At 44.3% G+C, this 19,338-nt stretch overlaps 1 protein-coding gene and 1 long non-coding RNA gene across 3 annotated transcripts; one reads left to right on the top strand and one right to left on the bottom strand.

Moving 5' to 3' along the window:
• The first annotated feature begins 8,459 nt into the window (after positions 1 to 8,459).
• On the top strand, positions 8,460 to 15,175 carry LOC105047699 (uncharacterized). Of its 2 annotated transcripts, none has more exons than XM_010926749.4 (2): positions 8,460 to 8,734; positions 14,248 to 15,175. In XM_010926749.4, exons 1-2 carry the CDS (start codon positions 8,548 to 8,550, stop codon positions 14,925 to 14,927), a joined length of 867 nt encoding a protein of 288 aa, XP_010925051.1. In that variant the 5' UTR covers positions 8,460 to 8,547; the 3' UTR covers positions 14,928 to 15,175. The 2 variants fall into 2 exon arrangements, with proteins under 2 accessions (XP_010925051.1, XP_010925050.1); XM_010926748.3 differs by having other exon boundaries at positions 8,463 to 8,734; positions 14,224 to 15,175.
• Positions 15,176 to 15,339: 164 nt separating this feature from the next.
• On the bottom strand, positions 15,340 to 18,804 carry LOC105047800 (uncharacterized). The gene is made up of 2 exons (XR_002164947.3): positions 17,923 to 18,804; positions 15,340 to 15,856 (listed from the first exon to the last, which is right to left on the bottom strand). It is a non-coding gene; the product is annotated as an uncharacterized lncRNA (long non-coding RNA).
• Positions 18,805 to 19,338: the final 534 nt, after the last annotated feature.

Below are 19,338 nucleotides of genomic sequence, written 5' to 3'. Positions count from 1 at the left end.
GGAAGGGTCTTTCATTTATTACCGATCTTCCATCGTCGATCCACGGGTGGAAGAACCAATTTTTCTTTGCTTCTTCTTCGCTTTCTTGGGGGTTCCCTTTGAAGCGAAAATTTAGTGCAGGGGCAAAATGGTAATTTTAAAACTTTTTCAAAATTACTATTTTGCAGCGAAATTATTAATTAATCTCATTAATTAATACTAATTAACCCTATACTATGATCTAAATATGATACAACAGCATGCATTTAAATTTGAAATTCAAATTTGAATCAGTAAACGTTTTACAGTACTGTGTTCAGAACACATCACCTTTTGCGGGTAGTCGATCACCGCAATCTGATCACCGTCGGAGGGCTCTGATCGTCACGTCGCAGCCACCCAACTGTCTGGCCTCTGCGGATCGTCCACACGAAGCTCCCGTCTATCAGCTCCTCACGAATGCTAGTTCGTGATTTCACCCTTTTGATGGCAGATGTTGATCGAACTCCTTCGATCGATGTGTGCCGATTTTTCGGACGCTCCGGATTGTCTGCACAGTTACTTGAGAGGCTGATGGATCTCTCTCTGAAATTTGGTGGACTCACGACACTCGTGGCACACCAATCTCACTTCCCAAACCCTAGGTAGAAACCCTAGGGTACACACCAAAAATCCTGCGCCCAATTTTCTCTTTTTTCTTTCTTTTTCTCTCGGAAGGTTTTGGACCTTCACCTTGCGCAGAAGCCTTCCTCACGCCCCAAAGTTTCTCTCCTAATTTTTCTACGCACGTCCCACCTTTCTCCTCTTTTTAAAACAACATCGAACGTGTCTTATCCGCGTGAGAGGATAAAGACAAGAGGTTACACATTTGAATTCAAATCAAATTTGAATTCAAACGAAAACCAACTTATCCCTATCCTTTTGGGCGTGAGAAGAGAAGAGGCGTGGCTTTTTGTGCGTGGAAAAAGTTTCACGAGAAACCTTTTCTCGTGTAAGTAATGTGGCGCACAAAATGGATAAGGATGAAAGGGCAAGTGATAAGTTATCCATTCAAATTCAAACATGCTTTGAATTTGAATGGCTAACTAATTAATTTATCCATCCATATGGCGCACAAATGAGGATGTGGGGAAGGGTTTTACGTGAGAAAAATTTTACGAGAAGTTTCTTCTCGTGAATTCAAATGGGTGCAAGGAAGTTGGGTGACGCAAGGAATTTAAAACAAGGTGGTTTGATTCAAATTGAGCCAACCTAGTTTAAAATAGGTTGAGCACAATTAGACCAAATTAAACCCAACATAATTAGGCTTAATTAGGCTTAATAAAATTCTAATCAAATCAGGAATTAACTAAACCTAACCCCTGATCAAATCAGGGACTAAACCACCTTAGCGATTAGGTCAACATTTAACCTAATCGGGTCAATCCAAACTGAATCCAATTCAATTAGACTTGATCCAAAAATAATTACTCAATCAAATTGAGTTAATTAGTGATTAAATCACTAATTAAACCTCTCATAAATATTGAGTCCAAATCCGATGGACAATCAGGCATCAGAGACCATCGATATGAAATCCTGATCAAAGAGTTCAAATTTCAAATTCAAAATTCGAAATTCAAAATTTTGACCCCGGTACCCAAAATGTGTGGAACTCATGATTAGAGAATCCTAATTCTCAATCATAGAGTTCCAGATAGATAAGACTCATAATCAGCCATCAGATCAGAAAGGAACCTCTAATGTGTGTGACCCCGCAGGTTCGAACCTAAGCCGGTAGCACAGGAACCAATTTCTGTACTAATCGAAGTGACCATCTAGAAATGGTACCCGACGACCGGATAGATCGAATAATCGCAATCGCAACATTCAGAACCTACGTGAATATGGTTACCGTATAATTCATCCCTTTTGACCCCTGTGTTTAGGATGACTCAGGGTTAAACTGTCAACCCTGATGATATCATCCGAATCGTGCTCAACTCAATTAGTCCTGTGACTCCTCACTAGGACTACCCTGGCCAAGGTTTTGCTAAATTGAAACACGACTGTACACAGCTCCTAAACTGGAGTGGTCAATCCCATCTTGACACACGCACCGACAAGTCAAGTACTTGACTACACCCAGCAACCTTCCGTCACTGAATTAGAAATTCAGGTAGTCCAATGCCTAAGTGCAGTGAGTTGCTTGCAAGTCACCGTGGCGGTCTCAGGTCGGAGGGACATTTATACCCATATCCCATCGGAGCAAATCTTGACAGCAGAAATAGCTCCGGAGTTGGTCACGTTCAGTGCAGATGTACCATTACATCTCACCTGTATGCCATACCAGTGTCTCCACACTCTTTGGTTATGAGGACAACCAACCCATATGGCACACAACGACCTATGCTCGATAAATATTGTCGTCCTTGGTAACAACGTATCATTTGGTCGCGAACATGTTTAAGGACTAAATGATAAATCCTCCTTTGTCGAGTCTAAATAGTCCTAAGGACTTCACCACAACACAGGAGTTCATTAGAAGATGAAACATTTGTGATGAAAAAATACCAAAATAATTTTTATTTATTTATAATTCATGTACTAATACAAAAGGAACACAATCGTCAACAGGCTGACGATTGGCTTTGGGACACTATTCCCAACACCCTTCTCGCTGGGACGACCCTCGGACTCAGCCGAATGAAAACAGTCGGGTGGAGGATGGAGACCGAGAGGACTTTCACCGACTGAAGGATGTGTCGGTGCCGAAGCAGAGGGAGCTCGTCACCGAACAAGCTCTGTATGACACCGGTCTGAGTTCGGTTCTCCATCTAGGTACAGTTCGGTCTGTCGGTCGTCTTTTAGTTTTTTCATCCATCTTCGGACTTGTGCTAACCTTTTGTTGAATATTGCAGGCATGCCGTCGAGAGTGAGATTGACAGATGCCGACATTCGGCAACATGCAGCAAGGAAGAGACCGATGCCTGGGGCCGAACCTTCGCGGCCTCCCAAGAGAACTCAGATATCATCCCCGGCTGGTGTTGCAACGGCGGCAGTGCAGCCCGACCTCGAAGGGTCGTCGAGCTTTGAGTCGGTTATCGCCCTATCGGTGCCGGTGGTGCCACCCGAGGCACCGTCCGAGGAAGGGGCGGCTGAGGGGCAGCCGAAGGAGTGTCGGCTCCCCCGCCCGTGGAAGAGGTTCGGGCCGAAACAAGTGAGCCTGAGCGAACTGCGGTGGCTCCCGTCGCACCCTCGGGGGGAACTCAGTCGAGTTCAAGTTTTCCATCCCTCTCCGATCTTCAGGCCTGGGCTACAGATCAGGGTAAGGCTCCGATGGTGCCGGCGGACGACTCTAGGTCGGTGAGCCGCATTGCATCATCCGACACTCGAATTTTCAAAGGAGCGTCGGCCCTGGCCAACCACAATTTGGCCAGGAGGTTGTGTCAGGCAACCATTCTCCCGGCCGACCGGGAGCTCTTGAGGAGTCGGCCGGTGATCGAGATGCTCTCTTCCTTTTATCCGATCATGATCCAGGTGAGCTTTTCTTCTTCTTCTCTCCTCTTCATTGTGTTATTTTTATCATTTCATTCTTCTGATGACTGGCCTTCTACTTGCAGCTGATCTACAATATGTCCGAGCTGGAGGTCAGGTACCGGAGGTTCGGCGACATCCAGACGACATAGAAGAATAGGGCCGAAACCGTCGAAGCTGAGAAGGCGACGCTGGTGGACCAGCCGAAGTTGTTGGTTGACCGTGAAGCTAGGCTCGAGGAGGAGATCTCCCGACTCACCAACGGCCTAGCCGCCTCGGAGGCTGAACTTCAGTCGGCGCGTGAGCAGGTTCAGCGCAAGACCCACTCTGTCCACCGGCTGCGGCGCGAGCGAGACGGCTTCGTCAGGGAGCTCAAGATCGAGCGTGAATAGCTTCGGGTTAGCCTGGAGAATCTGGCTAAGGTTGAGGAGAACTTATCCTCCGCCCAAGCCGACGCCAACATAGCGAAGGCGGAGACTGAGTCGGCCAAAGAAGCACTGAGCCGGGCGATGGAGGACTTTCGTGGCTCGGACGAGTACCGGGAGGAGCTCCTCGAGAGCGGCTTCGCCTCCTACCGGATGGGGTACGAGGATGCTCGTGATGCAACTCAGAGTCTGTACCCGGAGCTCGATCTGAGCAACGTCGTCCCTCCAGGGTCGGAAGACCAAGCCGCAGAGGAGGAGGCCGACCCACTGCCGACGGCATGAGTTGCCGAAGGTGAGGCGGCTCCAACCTCGGTCCCACCCCGACTCGAGCGGGCACGCCGGTTGCTCCCGAACTCTCCCCTGTGCAAGAAGTCAACTCCGACGAATAGTCGGAGTGTCTGCTCTATCACTTTGTATTCTTTTATTTTCGTTTTGTCTTTGATATTTGTAATCGGGCTTCGGTCCCATTTTGTAATCGGGCTTCGACCCAATTTTGTAAGTCATTTCAACTAAATGGAATCAAAGACTTTTCAAACTTTTCCCCACGTGCGGTTCAAAGTGTTTGATTTGCCGAGCCATCCCCGAGAGTATAGGTCGTAGCTCCGACACACCTCATTAGGATATTTGGTAGGATCCAGTGTAGCCGATCAAAGTAGTTATTGGCGTGTGCCATGCTAAGGGCAGTGCAAGCCTCGATCGTAGGTCGGCGTCCTGACTGTCGTACAGGTTGTATAGGATCCGATGGTCGAGAGTCATCCCGATCGTAGGTCGAGCGTGCACGTTGGGTCGGATGTCGGCCAACCTCCGAACGTAGCATGTCGACACGATCATTTCGTAGAGTCCGATAGTCGAGTAGCGTCCGACGTATTCGATAGTCGAGTAGCGTCCGACGTATCTGATAGTCGAGTAGCGTCTGACGTATTCGGATAAGAAAACGATGACAAGTCGAATATCCATTGTCCGACCCCTGGTCGGGCGTAGCACGTCAGCACGATCATTTTGTAGAGTCTGATAGTTGAGTGGCGTCCGACGTATTCAGATAGGATAACGATGATAAGTCGAATATCCGTTGTCCGGTTCTTGGTCGGACGTGTACGTCAGGACATATGATAAACGATGGCAAGCCGAATATCCTTCGATCGATCGTGATCAAGTCGGTATGTCGCAAGTTGAATATCCATTGCCCAGACCTTGATCGGGCGGGTACGTCACGGCGGTGCATGATAAATGGTGGCAAGCCGAATATCCTTCGATCGATCGTGACCAGATCGGCATATCGCGGTCGTCTTGGCGTTTTGCCCTTCTTAGTCAAAGCTAAGTTGGCAAGTTAGCCAGCCACGTTGGTCGAAGCCCTTTGCCTTCAGAGGCAGAGGCCGTCGTAGATTCGGCGATCGATGATCGAACCGTAGATTCGACGTAGATTCAGCGATCGACGATCGAACCGTAGATTTGACGATCGACGATCGAGACGTAGATTCATCAATCGAGCCATCGGTTCAGCATCGAGGTTCTTTGCCTTCAGAGGCCAAGACCGTCGGTTCGGCGATCGACGATCGAGCCGTAGATTCGATGATCGAGCCGTAGATTCGACGATCGACGATCAAGCCATAGATTCGGCGATCGACGATCGAGCCGTAGATTCGACGATCGACGATCGAGCCGTAGATTCGGCGTAGATTCGACGATCGGACCACGTTGGTCGAGGCCTTTTGCTTTCAGAGGTCGAGGTCGTCATAGATGTTCCGCTCCTTCGATCTCCATCAAGATCTGCGCACGAGGAGCAGAAAGAGGGGTGCAGGAGTCATACCTGCGATGCGTCAGTTTCGGACTCCATCGTCGGGGCGAGACCCGTCTATCGGTGGGGCCTGTTGGGTTCAGCAGGAGTCTGATTTTTCTTCTGCTTCTCCTTCTGACCCGTGCCCTCGGTCAAGCGTCGGTCGGAAGCTCCTTCGTCCGCGCGCCTCCAGCAATTCGATGTACGTTCGGGGGAGGGTCTTGTCCAAAGAATATGTGAATCGGGACCCCCTTAGCCTCCTCTTCATGGTCGAGATAGCCATGTTTTCGTTGAGGTTTCGGACTTCAAGTGTGGCATGTTGAATCGGGCCACAAAGTGTCGGAGTGTCTCATTTTCTCCCTGCTTGAGAGAAAAAAGACTGTCCGAAGTTCGTAGCGACTTCCGACTGGTGCTGAAATGGACCACGAAGGAATGCTCGAGCTGCCCGAAGGAGTGGATACATCCTGAGCGGAGATCGGAGTACCAGTCCTGGCAGCTTTATGAAGCGTGGTGAGGAAGCCGATACAGAGGAGGACATCGGTTGCCCCTTAAATTGTCATGAGAACCTTGTAGCTTTCCAGATGGTCCACTGGATCGGTGAAGCCATCGTAAGGCTCCACATGAGGCATCTTGAACCGACTAGGGATCGGTTCATCGAGGATAAATGGGAGAGAGGTTGGGTGGTCCGAAAGTCAACGTCGTTCGAAGACTTCTGACCATCCGCCTGGAGCTGGACAAGCCGACGGTCGATTTCTTCGAACCTGCATTCGTAGTCGTCCAACCGTCGGTATTGAGAAACTCCAGGGTCGAACCTCCCGACAAATTTGAGAGTGAGGCGGACGGTCTCCGCAGCCGCTTCTCCTTCCTTGCTCGCTCCAGCTGGGAAGGAGAGGACGCCGAGATCGGTGGGTGTCGCACCGTAGCCGCCTCTCTCTTTCTCGATGGGAGTGCTGACACGGCTGCTCTTGAGGAGGAGACGGAAGTTGATGCGGACGTCGGTGGCTGCTTCTGGACGGCATAGGGTGCGCTGCCGGTTATTCCACCGGCGGTTGCGGCAATTGAGCTGGATGTTGCTGGAGGTTTTTGACCGCGTCCGTCAGAACGGTCATTTACCGCATGATCGCCGTGATTTGCACCTCCGTAGTTACTACCGGATGCGGAGAGCTGGGCTCCGCCATGGAAGGTGAAGGAGGGGCCTCTTCCGATGGGAAGAGTGCCTCACCGACCCAATAGCTCTCGATCGTTAAGTCCTGATTTTCTCATCTCGAGAGATTTTTTCAAGCTCTGTGGAGCTTGCTGGCTTATCTCTGTCGAATACCCTTCTGGCGCGCCAAAATCTGTTGCAACCAATCCCCCCATCGTCCATCATCGGTGTTGCGCATCTGCAAGAAAATCCTCACAGACCGGAGATGCCTCCGAGGGGATCCTCCGACGGTCAAGTCAGAGAGGAGACTGGGCAACAGTGAAAATTAGGAGCCCAACGGGGGAGGAGAGAGAGCTCAAGAGCTAAGAGGTGCTTCAGAGAGCTTGAGGAACTTGCTCAGAACTTACCAAGACTGTTGCCTTACCCTATTTTATAGTAGAATGCGGTATGATCCCGTCATTAATGGTGCAGACAACTTGGGAGTTGTCAAATCACCGGGGGCTGTCAAATCACCGTGGTTGTCAAGTCACTGGGATTAATCCATATCCTTGGCAGGACAATGCCCCAGGACGGCCATACCGGATATCCTTGACAGGACAACTGCCATAACGGTTGTACGGTGTTTGGGTGAGCTGGCCAACTACAGGTCGGTATTCAGTTGCTGAGACGTCGGGTGATAACTCGAGACACCATCGGCTGGTTGGTCCTTGTGAAATCGGACGTCGGCTGCCACCCCCGACAGTGGGTCGGTGATTTGGGCTCGCGCTTGGTCGGTCGGGAACAGTATGAGTCTGTTCGGCGACATACCTTCGATCGAATATCGTCGAAAGTCATTGTCGACAGTCATCGTCGGAGTCGTCGTCGGAATCGTTCGTTGGTTCGGTTGGTAGAGTCGGACGTCGGTCAGATCGGTCCGAGGATAAGTCGACGTACAGGGATCGATCGGTATATCCCAACGGTAGATTTCGACTGCGGAATTATCGTGGTTGCCTGAAAAGGTAGCAGAAGTAGCGGGGATGCGGGGCGGTGACTCACCCCGATTTGGGCTATGAATTGGACATATTCTTCTCTGTGTCTAGCTAGAAAAGGCTTGCTCTGGACCAAGCATTTTTCTATCCCAAACAGATCTAAAATAACTTGACAAAAAGGACCAGCAATTCTATGCCATTGTCTGATAAAAGAACAACCATATAGATCTCAAATCCGCGGTTTTTGTAAAGCATAATATATTCCCTAGTACCTGCATCTATTATTAAGAATGTTTGGATGAACACACAAGTTTGCTCTTAAATGATGCTATCCATTGATTCAGTCTTGTTTATTTAAGAATATTTCTTTGCCCATGCAATGGTATAGTTGATATTTTTTTTGGGGTCCAAGTAGATACATATCTTTTCAATTTATCTATTGGGAAAGGTATATAGCAAAGAAAAAGAAAAACTCTCACCAAAAAAAAAAAAAAATGATAGGGATTTTTGGGTTGGACCGAATCAGGTCCAAGTTGGGTGGTTTTTTTTTTGGATTCGATGATGTCCAGACCGGATCAAATTGGTTTGGAAAATACAAGCCCGGGCCGGATCCGAATTTTAGATCAGGTCCACCTTTTGAACCCCAACAGCCTGCATACGAACCGTCCGTGCTCGAAAGGACGCCGCGACGCAAGGAAGGAATTAGGGCAAAAAGGAGAAGGAGAAGGGGTCTGGGGGCCAATGGAGAGCGCGAGGGAGGCTCGTCGAAGGAAGATACTGGAGCGAGGATCCGACCGCCTCGCCTTCATCACCGGCCAGTCCCCATCCCTTACTCCTTCCTCCTCCTCCAGTTCGCCTCTTCCTCCGACTCTCCAACCTCAACAACATCAAGAGCAAGAGAATCCACGATCCACCACCACTACCACCGGTAATTCTTCTTCATCCCTTCCTCCTATCTCTAATCAGATTCATCTTCCTCCCTTTCCCCTTTCCACTCTAGGTTTTCCAAATGGTCGTCACTTCACTGGTTGTATCGATAATAATTATCGACAGTAATCTAATTTACCTATATTTCGATCTTGAAGCCTACCATGGCCATAGGATTGTATGACCAAACGAGAAAACCTATTTTTTGCCCTCCTCTTTCTTAGATGCTCTGAGATTCGTCTCGGATCTTAGGGTTGCATGTCATTGAAGAAGTCTCTCTGATGGTGCAAGATAGTTATATGATGATTGGTTATAGAAAGCATGCGTGTATCGTGATATGTAAATCAATTGGCTTTTAATTTCTGTTGCCTTTATAGGCGACAATTTATTGAATATTTACTGCTTATCTGTTTTAGGAAATGAAAAGAACTGGTGATGATGTTTGATGAGTGGATTATCACTTTCATGTCGATCGGTAAATCCTTCTTTCCATCCACAGGAAGTCATAGTATTTCTCTCTGTTTTAGGAATCGTATGCTCTCTTTACCACTTTTTCTAAAGAAGTAGGATGGGAGACGTCCCAGCCAAAATCAGGGTGAGGAACTCGAACCCGAGCCCTTGGTACCGATCTCCAAAGACCTTACCTGTTGCACCAGTTGGCACCCCTGGTGCTCTCTTTACGACTTGGTTACCCAGAAAAGAAAAAAAAAAAAAAAAAAAAACCATCTTTATGATAAGCCAAAAATGCAAGATGCATTCCTCTCTTTCGTTTTTGGAGTGTGCCCTTTCCTCGGGACAAAACTATAATCGGAAGGAACTATCTATTTTTTTAATTTTTGTTTAGGGAAGAACCGACCTAGTTATCCCTATTAGACTTGTATAACACTACTGAGAAATCAATGCTGACATCCACCTTTCAAGGCTTTGGAATTATCGAGAAGATTTATCCTTCCAAGTGTTAAAACTTGTTTTATTATTTTATATGCTTCTTATTAAACAAGTTTTAGTTGCTTATTTTTTATTTGTATTCTTTATTTTTTATCACATTTACTTATTTTGGCTCGGCCTTTTATCTTGTTGAAAGACTTTTGTGATCCTAACATGCTTTTGCCGATCTCCTGATTTGATGGGGAGTAGTGGGTATTGCAACATTACAATTGGGGCCTTTATATTTATCTCAACTCTTCCCTTCGAGTGAGTACCGGAGGAAAAAGGTTTCCCAATTAGAAAGATTTTCCGATGTATTATGTAGTATCAACAGTTTGTTTCTTTGGGCGATTGCTATGCACATTGTTAAGGATGACTTCCTCATTGGAGTGCACCATTCAAGGGAGATAATCGTTGTTTCTTCGGGGAAGAACATCAGTAACTTGCTTGAGAAGATCTTCTTTGAGGAAGCATATTTGAACGTGCCTCGGGGTTTGTTTGGATGATTGGACCTAAAATCCCATGAGATTCATGAGTTGGACTAATACAACTAGGAAAAATCATCTTGGGCTAGGCTCAGCATATCTTTTCTCTTTCCTATAGGATATGGGTTGGCCCACTCTAAAGGCTATTGGATACTTGAGAATGTAAGCCTAATTTTGGCTGATTTCTTTTTAGTTGTACTAGACCAACCCATGAATCCCATAGGATTTTGGGCCTAAGCATCCCACATGCCCTCAATTTGTTAGATCTCCCTAAACTTATTCTTCATTTCTTGCCTACTATTAGCTTTGTTTAATTCTGTGCTTAGTTTTATAACAACTTTAGAGAAGATCAGTTAGCTAATAGCATCTTGTTAAGCATGACTTGGAATTTCATGTGATGACCCCTCCAAACCTAAAAATGTCTATGGCCAAAATTTTAGGACATTGCAAGGTAATATGAAATATTTGTTGTATACCTAAAACTTTTTTTTGGTAATATCTGAACCCAGACCTGACCCTTAGAAGCAAGGATCACTGACTTGGAATTGGATCTATGCTATCTTGCTAGAGGTGTGAGTCAGTACGCCCTCCTATTGGACCGTACCAAATCCAAACCAACATGAAAATGAGGAATAAACTTGGGAGGAAAAGAGAGAGAAAGAGAGGGGGGGAGGAAGGGGAGATAAGGAAAGGGAGGTTGGCGAAGACACCGACGGGGGCGGAGAGGCCGTTGGAGGATCGCCGAGGTCTCTCGGGCTCCGTGATCATCTGCAAGAGAAAATGAGAGCAGAGAGAGATAGAGATATGGGAAGGGAGAGAAGAGGAGGAAGAAAAAATGGCGGAGAGGTCGTTGGAGGGCCATAGGGAGGCAGTCGTGGCCCCAGATGGCCCAAAAATGCCCTATGGTCTTTACGGGTTGAAATAGGGCGGCGTCCCTATTTCATCAGCTTTTTTAAAAAAAGTTGATAAATAGTGAAGCTGGCAATATGATGGGGCATTTTTGGGTCGTCTAGCAACCACTTGACGGCCCTCCTGCTGCCTTCCCTTCCCTCCTCTTTCCTCTTTCCTCCTTTCTCTTCTCTCTATCTCTCTCTCTCTTCTTGCATCTCGCAGAGGACCGCGGAACCCCAGAGGCATCGGCAGCCCTCCGGCGGCCTCGCTGGGCCACCACTGACCACCTCCGACCTTTCCCTCCCCTTCTTTCTCTGTCTCTTCCTCTCTTTCTTTCTCCCTTGCTTTGTTTTCACCGCATTCCGAATCGAACATCTGAACCGCACTAGTTGGCTGCTGGTATGGTTTGGCACGCCTCAAACTGCTCAGTTCGGACAGGTTTTGCGAACCATGCTTAAAGGCTGAACCTAATGGTTTGCACACTAGGAAAATTGAAAGAACCATGATTGCATAGAAAAAATTTTGAGGATGCTTAGTGACAAATTTTATGATATTTATTTTCATTGTACTTCAGCTTGAGAGCTTTGGGAAGCTCTTGATAAGGTTTACAGCATGACAGATTTTGGAAAATACTGATATTTAATAGAAAAAAAAATGTTATGGCTTTAAAATGGTTGATGGAAAATCTGTAAGGAAGCTTAACTATCCCAGATTTTGTGGTGTGATAGATTATCTGGCATGTAAATCTGAATACCGTGGAGTGCATGATAAATTTGTATTTGATTCCTGTCTCCAATTAATCAATCAAATAAGTGTGGCTAGGACTACCACCATTAGTGTGCTGATAGATTGGCCACCATTTTGAAGTTCTAGTCAACAAATGGATGATAAGACAACCGTCCTTAACGAACAGATGGATGAGGAGATTTATATCGAGCAGCCAAAGTGATATGCAGTTCCTAGACAAGAGGACAACATAATGTCAAGTGTCCTTATATGGACTAAAAAAAGCTAGAGAGCAATGGCATCCGAGGTTTGACTGGTGATCTTGTTTGTAGGATTTGTTATTAATAAGTCAGATAAATGTTTATATACTAGATATTATGGTGAGGAGGGGTAACCATTTGTCTCAATGTAGATGATATTCTAATTTTTGGCATTAACCTGAATGTAGTAAATGAAGCTAAGGCTTTTATATCAAATAATTTTGATATGAAAGATTTGCATGAGGCTGATATGATTCTTAACATGAAACTATTGAGAAATGAAAATGGTATAATTCTAAGTCAAATCTTACTATGTTGAAAACATGCTTATGAAATCTATTCATTATGAATGTAAACCTGTTTCTGTTCCATATGACCCTAGCGTAAATTGAAGAAAAATAACAGCAAAGGTATAAATCAATCAAAATATGCTCAGATTGTTGGGTCAATAAATTATTTTGCTAATTCCTCGATCGATATTGCTCATATGGCTTGTAGAATAAGTAAATAAAATTCCATGCCTGGTCATCATCATCGGAGTGCACTTAACAGAACTTTAGGAGAACCATAGTGTATGGTCTCGAATTTACTAGTTCCCCTACAGTTTTTGAAGGGTATCGTGATGCTAGCTAGGTCTCAGACCTAGTAGTAAATCTAGGAATATTTCGGTTTGGGTGGTGCTGTTGTCTCTTGGACATCAGCTAAGCAAAATATTATTACCCGGTCCACCATGGAAGGGGAGTGAGTAGCCCCTGACACAGCCTGTTGTGTGGCAGAATGGCTTAAGGATTTGTTAACAAATGTTTCCTTACCGGCCAAGCCAATTCCAGCTATATCAGTGCACTTGATAACCAAGGAACTACAGCTAAGATTAACAGTGATAAACATAATAAAAAGAGTAACAGGCTTGCTGAATTGAGGTATGATGTTAAGGACTCAAGGAAAATGGTGTTGTTGCTTTGAAGTAATATGAAATCTATTAGTTGCCTTGCAGATCCTATTATTAAAGGGTTAGTGTGGAGGCTAATCCAAGATTCGTTGAGGGGGTTAATCACCAGCCATAGCAAAACCAACCTTTATACTAGAGATCCTAAGAACTGGGTTTAATGGATAATAACAAGTTGTATGATTGACGGAGAGCACCTAGTTGGGGACTAACTCCATATGCCATCCTTATGATGTCAGTGTACGGCTGTCTAGAGGAAGAACTTAAGCTCTGAACAAGTTCAGGGCCTGTAATTTTAAGGCAGGATCTATGTTGTGGGACATCTTGGAGAGTTCATCTATATGATATGGCTGTAAGGTCACAGCCTATGGGAGTCAGAGCAATTTCCTATAGCACTTATGAAAGCTAAGATACATGTGTGTGACTGTTAAAACTGAAATGATCTAGACTTTGTAGCCTTGAACTGTGCGTGCGATTTGATAAAGCCTGCACTTCAAGGCTCAAAGTTCCCAACAAAATTCACCTAGGACTTGTGATGGGTGGAAGCTTTCAGTGCTTGATTCAGGTTCAAGTCCAAACGACACATATTAACAAAAATATGGTATATAATGTGGTCCTATTATTTTTCTTTTACCAAAATTTCAAAACAGGAGGGAGATTGTGAAAACTTGTTTTATTATTTTATACATTTTTTTTATTAGACAAGTTTTAGTTGTTTTATTTTTGTTTTTTTGTTCTCTATTTTATCACGTTTGCTTATTTTGACTTGGTATTCTATCCCATTGAGAGATTTTTACCATGAGTCAAACGTGCCCAAACCAACCATCTGATCTGATGGGGAGTGACTATTGGAATGTTATGGTTGGGGCTTTATATCGATATCTACTCTCTTCTTCGAGGGAGTATCAAAGAAAAAAGGTTCCTAACTGTAACGGCTTTCCCACCTATTATATATTATCAACAATCTGTTTCTTTGGGTGATTGCCACGCACACCATTTGGTCGGACTTGGTTACCCGAGTGCACTGTTTGAGGGATATAGTTTGTTGTATCTTTGGGGAAGACCATCAGCAGCCCATGCCCCCCAAAGGGGTGATCTCTCTCTAAGGAAAGCGGTTGTTGATGTGTCTTCCCAAACCCTTTCCTTTATTTCTTTAATACTGCAAAATGTATTTAACTTAATTTGCTGTTTAGTTTTAGAATACCAATTTCCAAGTGTGCCTAACATGTATATGTTGAACATTTTGATGTGTTAGATGATCTCCATCACATTGATGCAGCTGGCATGGAGGAGCACAAACATCAACCAATCGATCAAACCTTCGATACCAAAGTGGAGGATGATGAAGAAGAACTGTTCCCTGAACGTGATGCAGATGGAGAGTTCTCAAGTTGTGAGACAAGCAGTGAATTTGCAAAATGCAAGATGGGCAAAAGATTTCAAGGTGGGATGAGAAAGGAAGCTGCAGCTAATGCAGAGCAAGATGGTAAGATTGCAGAACCGTCAACCAGTCCACTAGTGCACATATCATCAGATCAAGTGGTTGATACAGCTCCTTATGTAAATTCACCAATGATTCACCAAGTTTTGACATCCAAGCAAATCAGTTGTGCCATCTCAGCTTCTGAGAATATCCGTTTACTATGTGCTGTCAGTATAGCCCTTTTGGTAGTTATGTCAACCCGTGGCTATTGCTTTGGAATAATACCAAACTTGAGGCCGCTTTATCTAGTGTTGCTAACTGATACAACGGTCATCATCGGGCACCTATTTGTAAGCCAAAAAAGTTACGGTAAAGATGGGGAAGAAGCAAGGAGGACAAGGCAAGAGGAATTTGGTTTGGCCAATAACATAGGTAATGCACTGGAGATTGGCCTGCTTTTCCAGAAAGCTTTGAATGCTGCCTTCATGGACTGCAGCATTTGTGCAGTTATCATGATCTCTGGCCTTGCAGTTTAAGCCTTTCCTATTGACATATTTCTCTGGCCAAGTTAAATGGGCAAAAGACAGTCCTGCTGTATTAAATCAATGTATTGTATTTGCTGTTTTCATGGGACATACATTGGCATAAAATTGAATATGGTAGAAGCTTGTGATGTCTCTGAATTCACAAGGTTTGCATTGAAGCATTAGATACATTGCAATGATAAGTAGAAACTTGTACTTGAAACACTATTATATGTTAACGTTTCAGTTGTGGTATCTTATATTTAATGCTTCCTATTATTCAACGGTGAAATGTTCTATGAAGGTTTTCAACTTGGGTGTTTGGGTACAATGAAATATGGTGTAGCATTAATATAAACCAATAGATCAATTTGGATTTTGGCTGATTTCGAGGTACATAGAGGTGATAGATATCATCCAGATCTTCTTCTAAACTAATCATGCTCAAGTCATATATAGAAAATGGTAATGGTAAATGTGTAACTTACATGCCAGCACAACATTTGTACTTTCAGTTAAGAAATTATCTAGGAAAGCTAGAAATAAGAAAGATGGCCAAAGCATCGAAACTCAAACAAGTTAGAAGTCGTTGATGACCTCGGCTGTTCTTCAACCACCGGTACTTCATGATCCAACTTTACAGATGCAATGTTTGAACTCAGTATGCTTGAAAGCAGTTAACTTTTGAGTTTCTTCGAAACCCATCAAGAAAAATGAATCTACATAAATTTGCTACCATGTGACGGACCGGGAAACATGGTAGCAATTTATTGATTGTGCCATCTGCTCAAAAGATACTTGAAGCTTGTGAGACTGCATCAGCTAATAAGACAGGAGTTGGGATGATATTTTTTCAGCACTCGCTATACATACATCCATCTCTGGTTGCTCAAGTTTGTGAAGCACATTTCTCGGCATGTAAGTAGATGAGCCTCCACAGCCTAAGAATTGGTGAGGTCAGCAACCAAGCATATCAACGCATATCGTGGAAGTAAGTGGTAGGCATTCAGCCTTGTTGCAATCCTCTAATCATGTATTAGACCTTACAAATGAAGTTGCATCTAGGGTGGAGTCAGCAAATCTATGTATGTAAGATATACTACTGCACTACAAACGCATCAAATATAGTTGCAATTGGACAAGTTCAAGATAAAAGGAAATGTGTGAAGATGTTCATCTTAAAGGTTTATGATATTTAGATTAAACAAATGATAGCAGGTAGTCAGGTGACAATCCAAAAGCATACACATAATATTCTACACTATTCTTCTCTCTCCATTGTTATTCTTCGAAGTCCTATCTGGCTTTAGCATCGGAGGACTCTTCTCCGAATCAGCTCCAACAATCTCTTTTTTCTTCTCCTTGTATGCATATGAACATCTTTCCACAACAGATTAGTGCTTCATCCTCTACAGCATGTTGATTGACGCTTTTCAAGTCTTACACATCATTAGACCCCATTTGGGCGATAACGGCAATCATCTCATAGTAATAGTTGAGTGGAAGATGACTAAAATTTTGATAGTTCACCTAATCGTAATCATAAGGACTAACCCTTCGACCCCAGTATGTATGATGGTCTCCCCCTTCCAACTTGGTTTCCTAGAATTCTCTCACAGTTTTCGTGTCCATTAACTTAAAAAATCAGTCCCTCCCATTGATCAACCCTCTGCACAAATCTTGGCAAGCACTGCCCATGTTGTGGATGAGTTCCCTATTGAGTTTAGCCATGGCATGATATTAGCACTCGATATGGGCTTAGCTCTATTCGTTAGTTTTTAATAGTTTTCTCAGAAGGTCGGGTACCATAATGGCAAAACCACAACAATCCAGTCTGATTCCAACTCCCAACTTTAGTCAGGTGATTAATGTCAGCTTTTTCAGCAAGGTCAAGCAAGAATGTGATTTCCAACCACTCCTTAGCCAAATTGGTTGAGGCACCCTGCCTATGCTAGATATGTAATGCAGCGAAAAGATCAAATGTCAGCCTTACGACCAATATCTATGATCTTAAAATGGTTCTAACATACACATATGATGGTTGTCATGTTATGTGACCCTTATATATAACCTCAGAGAGGTGACCTGGATCTATTACAACAGCTCTTTCAATCTATAGCATCAACTAGGAATCACCCTGCTCACTGCGTGAGTGAAGGTGATAGCTGGAAGAGCGAAAGACCTTCCATGAATGGTGAGGAGGTTCCTAAAGGGCATTATCAGGCTGTTATAAACTGTAACCAGCCCATAGCCCATATTGACTAATTTGTCCAAAGAAAAACAGCATTATATGTTTCTCTTTTCCCTTTTTTATAATGGGATCCCATCCAATTCATTAAGAAAATGAATTAAAACAGAGTTATAAAAGATTTGGAAAGACAAGCAGGATCCTTTGCGGTATGGTCAATGCAGTGCACTCATATATGACTGCCATCAAAAAATGGATGGCCGTCAAACAACACGTGCCGTGTCATGTTCATAGATTGCCTCGTTTGATGACCATCCATCTTTTGATGGCGGCCAGGTTGCATAGAATTTTGCGGTGCCATGCGCGGCGAAAGATTTGTGCTCATGGACCAAAAAAAGGGGGAAAAAAAAAAAAAGGGATTGAAAGTCAATAAGAGAAGCTTCAAGGCAGAGAATAGCATGAAAGAACGGTAAGGCTTGGGTACTAAACAGTAAGAAGAAAAACACCACTAAAAGTTGCCTAAGTCAAAGTTGCTGGTAGTAATGTTTAAACTTGGGATTTCAACTGCGAATCTTGTGTTATTACTACTAATATTGGAGAGTAGAATGAAATTAATTTTTTGAAATTAGCATAACTATTCCCCAGTCTCCTTTTCATAATAATCAAAAAAATAGCATAAGCATAAACAATCTCATTGTAAATGCATAACCATTTTGCAAATAATCTCGTACCGGTACAACTGTGATATTATTTATATTTTTTAAGAAAATATAAACAAAGCAGAACGCTAAGGGAGTACATCGAATGATGGAAGAATACCTCTCGAGACGTGCACCGCGGAGCACCATACCGGACCTTTAGCACGTCGCCCTTCAGTCGGACTGTCGTAGGACACCCAGAACGACCGACCCCACCGAAGAGCGGGCGCCGGCCGCGAACACGACGGCAACAAAAGCGAGAAGGAACGGCGGCGACATTGAGGCGAGGGCAGCGAGTGAGGCACAGGCGCGCGGCCCGCTCGAGGAGGCTGAGCTCCTCGGCCTTGGAGAAGAACCCGATCGAGCTTCTCAACGGAGGAGAGACTTGAAGAGGAGGCCGGCCTTCTCCACGCCGCTGAGGACCTTGCGCTTCCCGAGCTTCTTGACCCCGTCCACGCTCAGCTCCTCGCCCCGTACCCCTGCTTCTCCCAATTCTCGTCTTACGGATTCGCCTTGAATCCAGATCGGGATCAGATGGTATAAGCGATCAAAAAAAATTGGCAATTGGATAGCTTGGAGGGAGGAAAGATAGCTTCATTTTGGGGGTCAATGGCGAGGATCTTGAGTGGTTTTTGGAGGAGCGAGGAGAGGAGAGGTAGAGCGAAGAAGAGCAGGCGGCGGCGGCTGAGGAGGAGGAGGAGATCGTTGACGCCGCCATTTTTTTGGGGGTTTCAGCGATAACGATTTGGAGAAGACCTCGCGCGTCTCAGTGGGGTTGGTCCGGCTGGGTATCTTCTCCTTTTTCTTCCATTTCCCTTCATGCTTTTGGAAACGATAGAAGTGGAGGAGGCTTATCTAATGGGGCCCGCATTGTTGACCTACTACGTTCTACGTGCTTTATTGTATAATTGTATTTTACGTTACTCCTAATACCAGATCTAGTGAAAAAATTTGATACTCATTTATATTAAACAGATATGTGTTTATCCTTTTGGTTGATATTCTTTTCTTATCTCTCTTCTTGAGTACAAATTAAATTAAATTAAACTAAATTATCAATTTTAAAGAAAGTGCTTATAGTATTTTGTTCGGTCGATGATAATTTTTTTTTTTAAAAAAAAATTGGTTTTAAATTACAATAACATAGAAGAGACTCTGTTAAATAATGTTCCTTAAATCTACAGGTGGGGGTGGGGCTTGGCTCCACGGTCTTTTTTGAAGGTTTTTCCACTCACCCCTTTTCAAAGAAGCTTCTCAGGAGGGCTCTGATTTCAATGCTTGTTGAGATGCTTGAGGAAAGTCACTTTGATGGTGTTTAAATGTGGTGTAAAAGTCTTTTGGTGGAATAATATTAACCCAAGATGCACTGAATATGTACACTAAAATGTCCCATTAATGGATACTTTCTGAGGATGACACTTCCAAAGTTTCAAAGAGTCTTTGTGATTTTTATTGAATGAATGAAGTAAGACTAAAACATGCGTTCTTGACCAAAAGAAAGAAAAAAGGGATGACACAAACACCTGCACAGTTCCTC

Source organism: Elaeis guineensis, chromosome 6 (assembly GCF_000442705.2).
Source record: "Elaeis guineensis isolate ETL-2024a chromosome 6, EG11, whole genome shotgun sequence".
NCBI lineage: Eukaryota > Viridiplantae > Streptophyta > Magnoliopsida > Arecales > Arecaceae > Elaeis > Elaeis guineensis.
The sequence above is the reverse complement of the archived record's forward strand: the minus strand, read 5'-3'. Positions and strand labels throughout refer to the sequence as shown.

Excerpts from the sequence above, each read along its gene's own strand:
- LOC105047699 (XM_010926748.3), top strand. The coding sequence starts at position 8,548 with ATGGAGAGCGCGAGGGAGGCTCGTCGAAGGAAGATACTGGAGCGAGGA. Across the intron at positions 8,735-14,223 it reads ATCCACCACCACTACCACCG|ATGATCTCCATCACATTGAT; the intron begins GTAATTCTTCTT and ends TTGATGTGTTAG.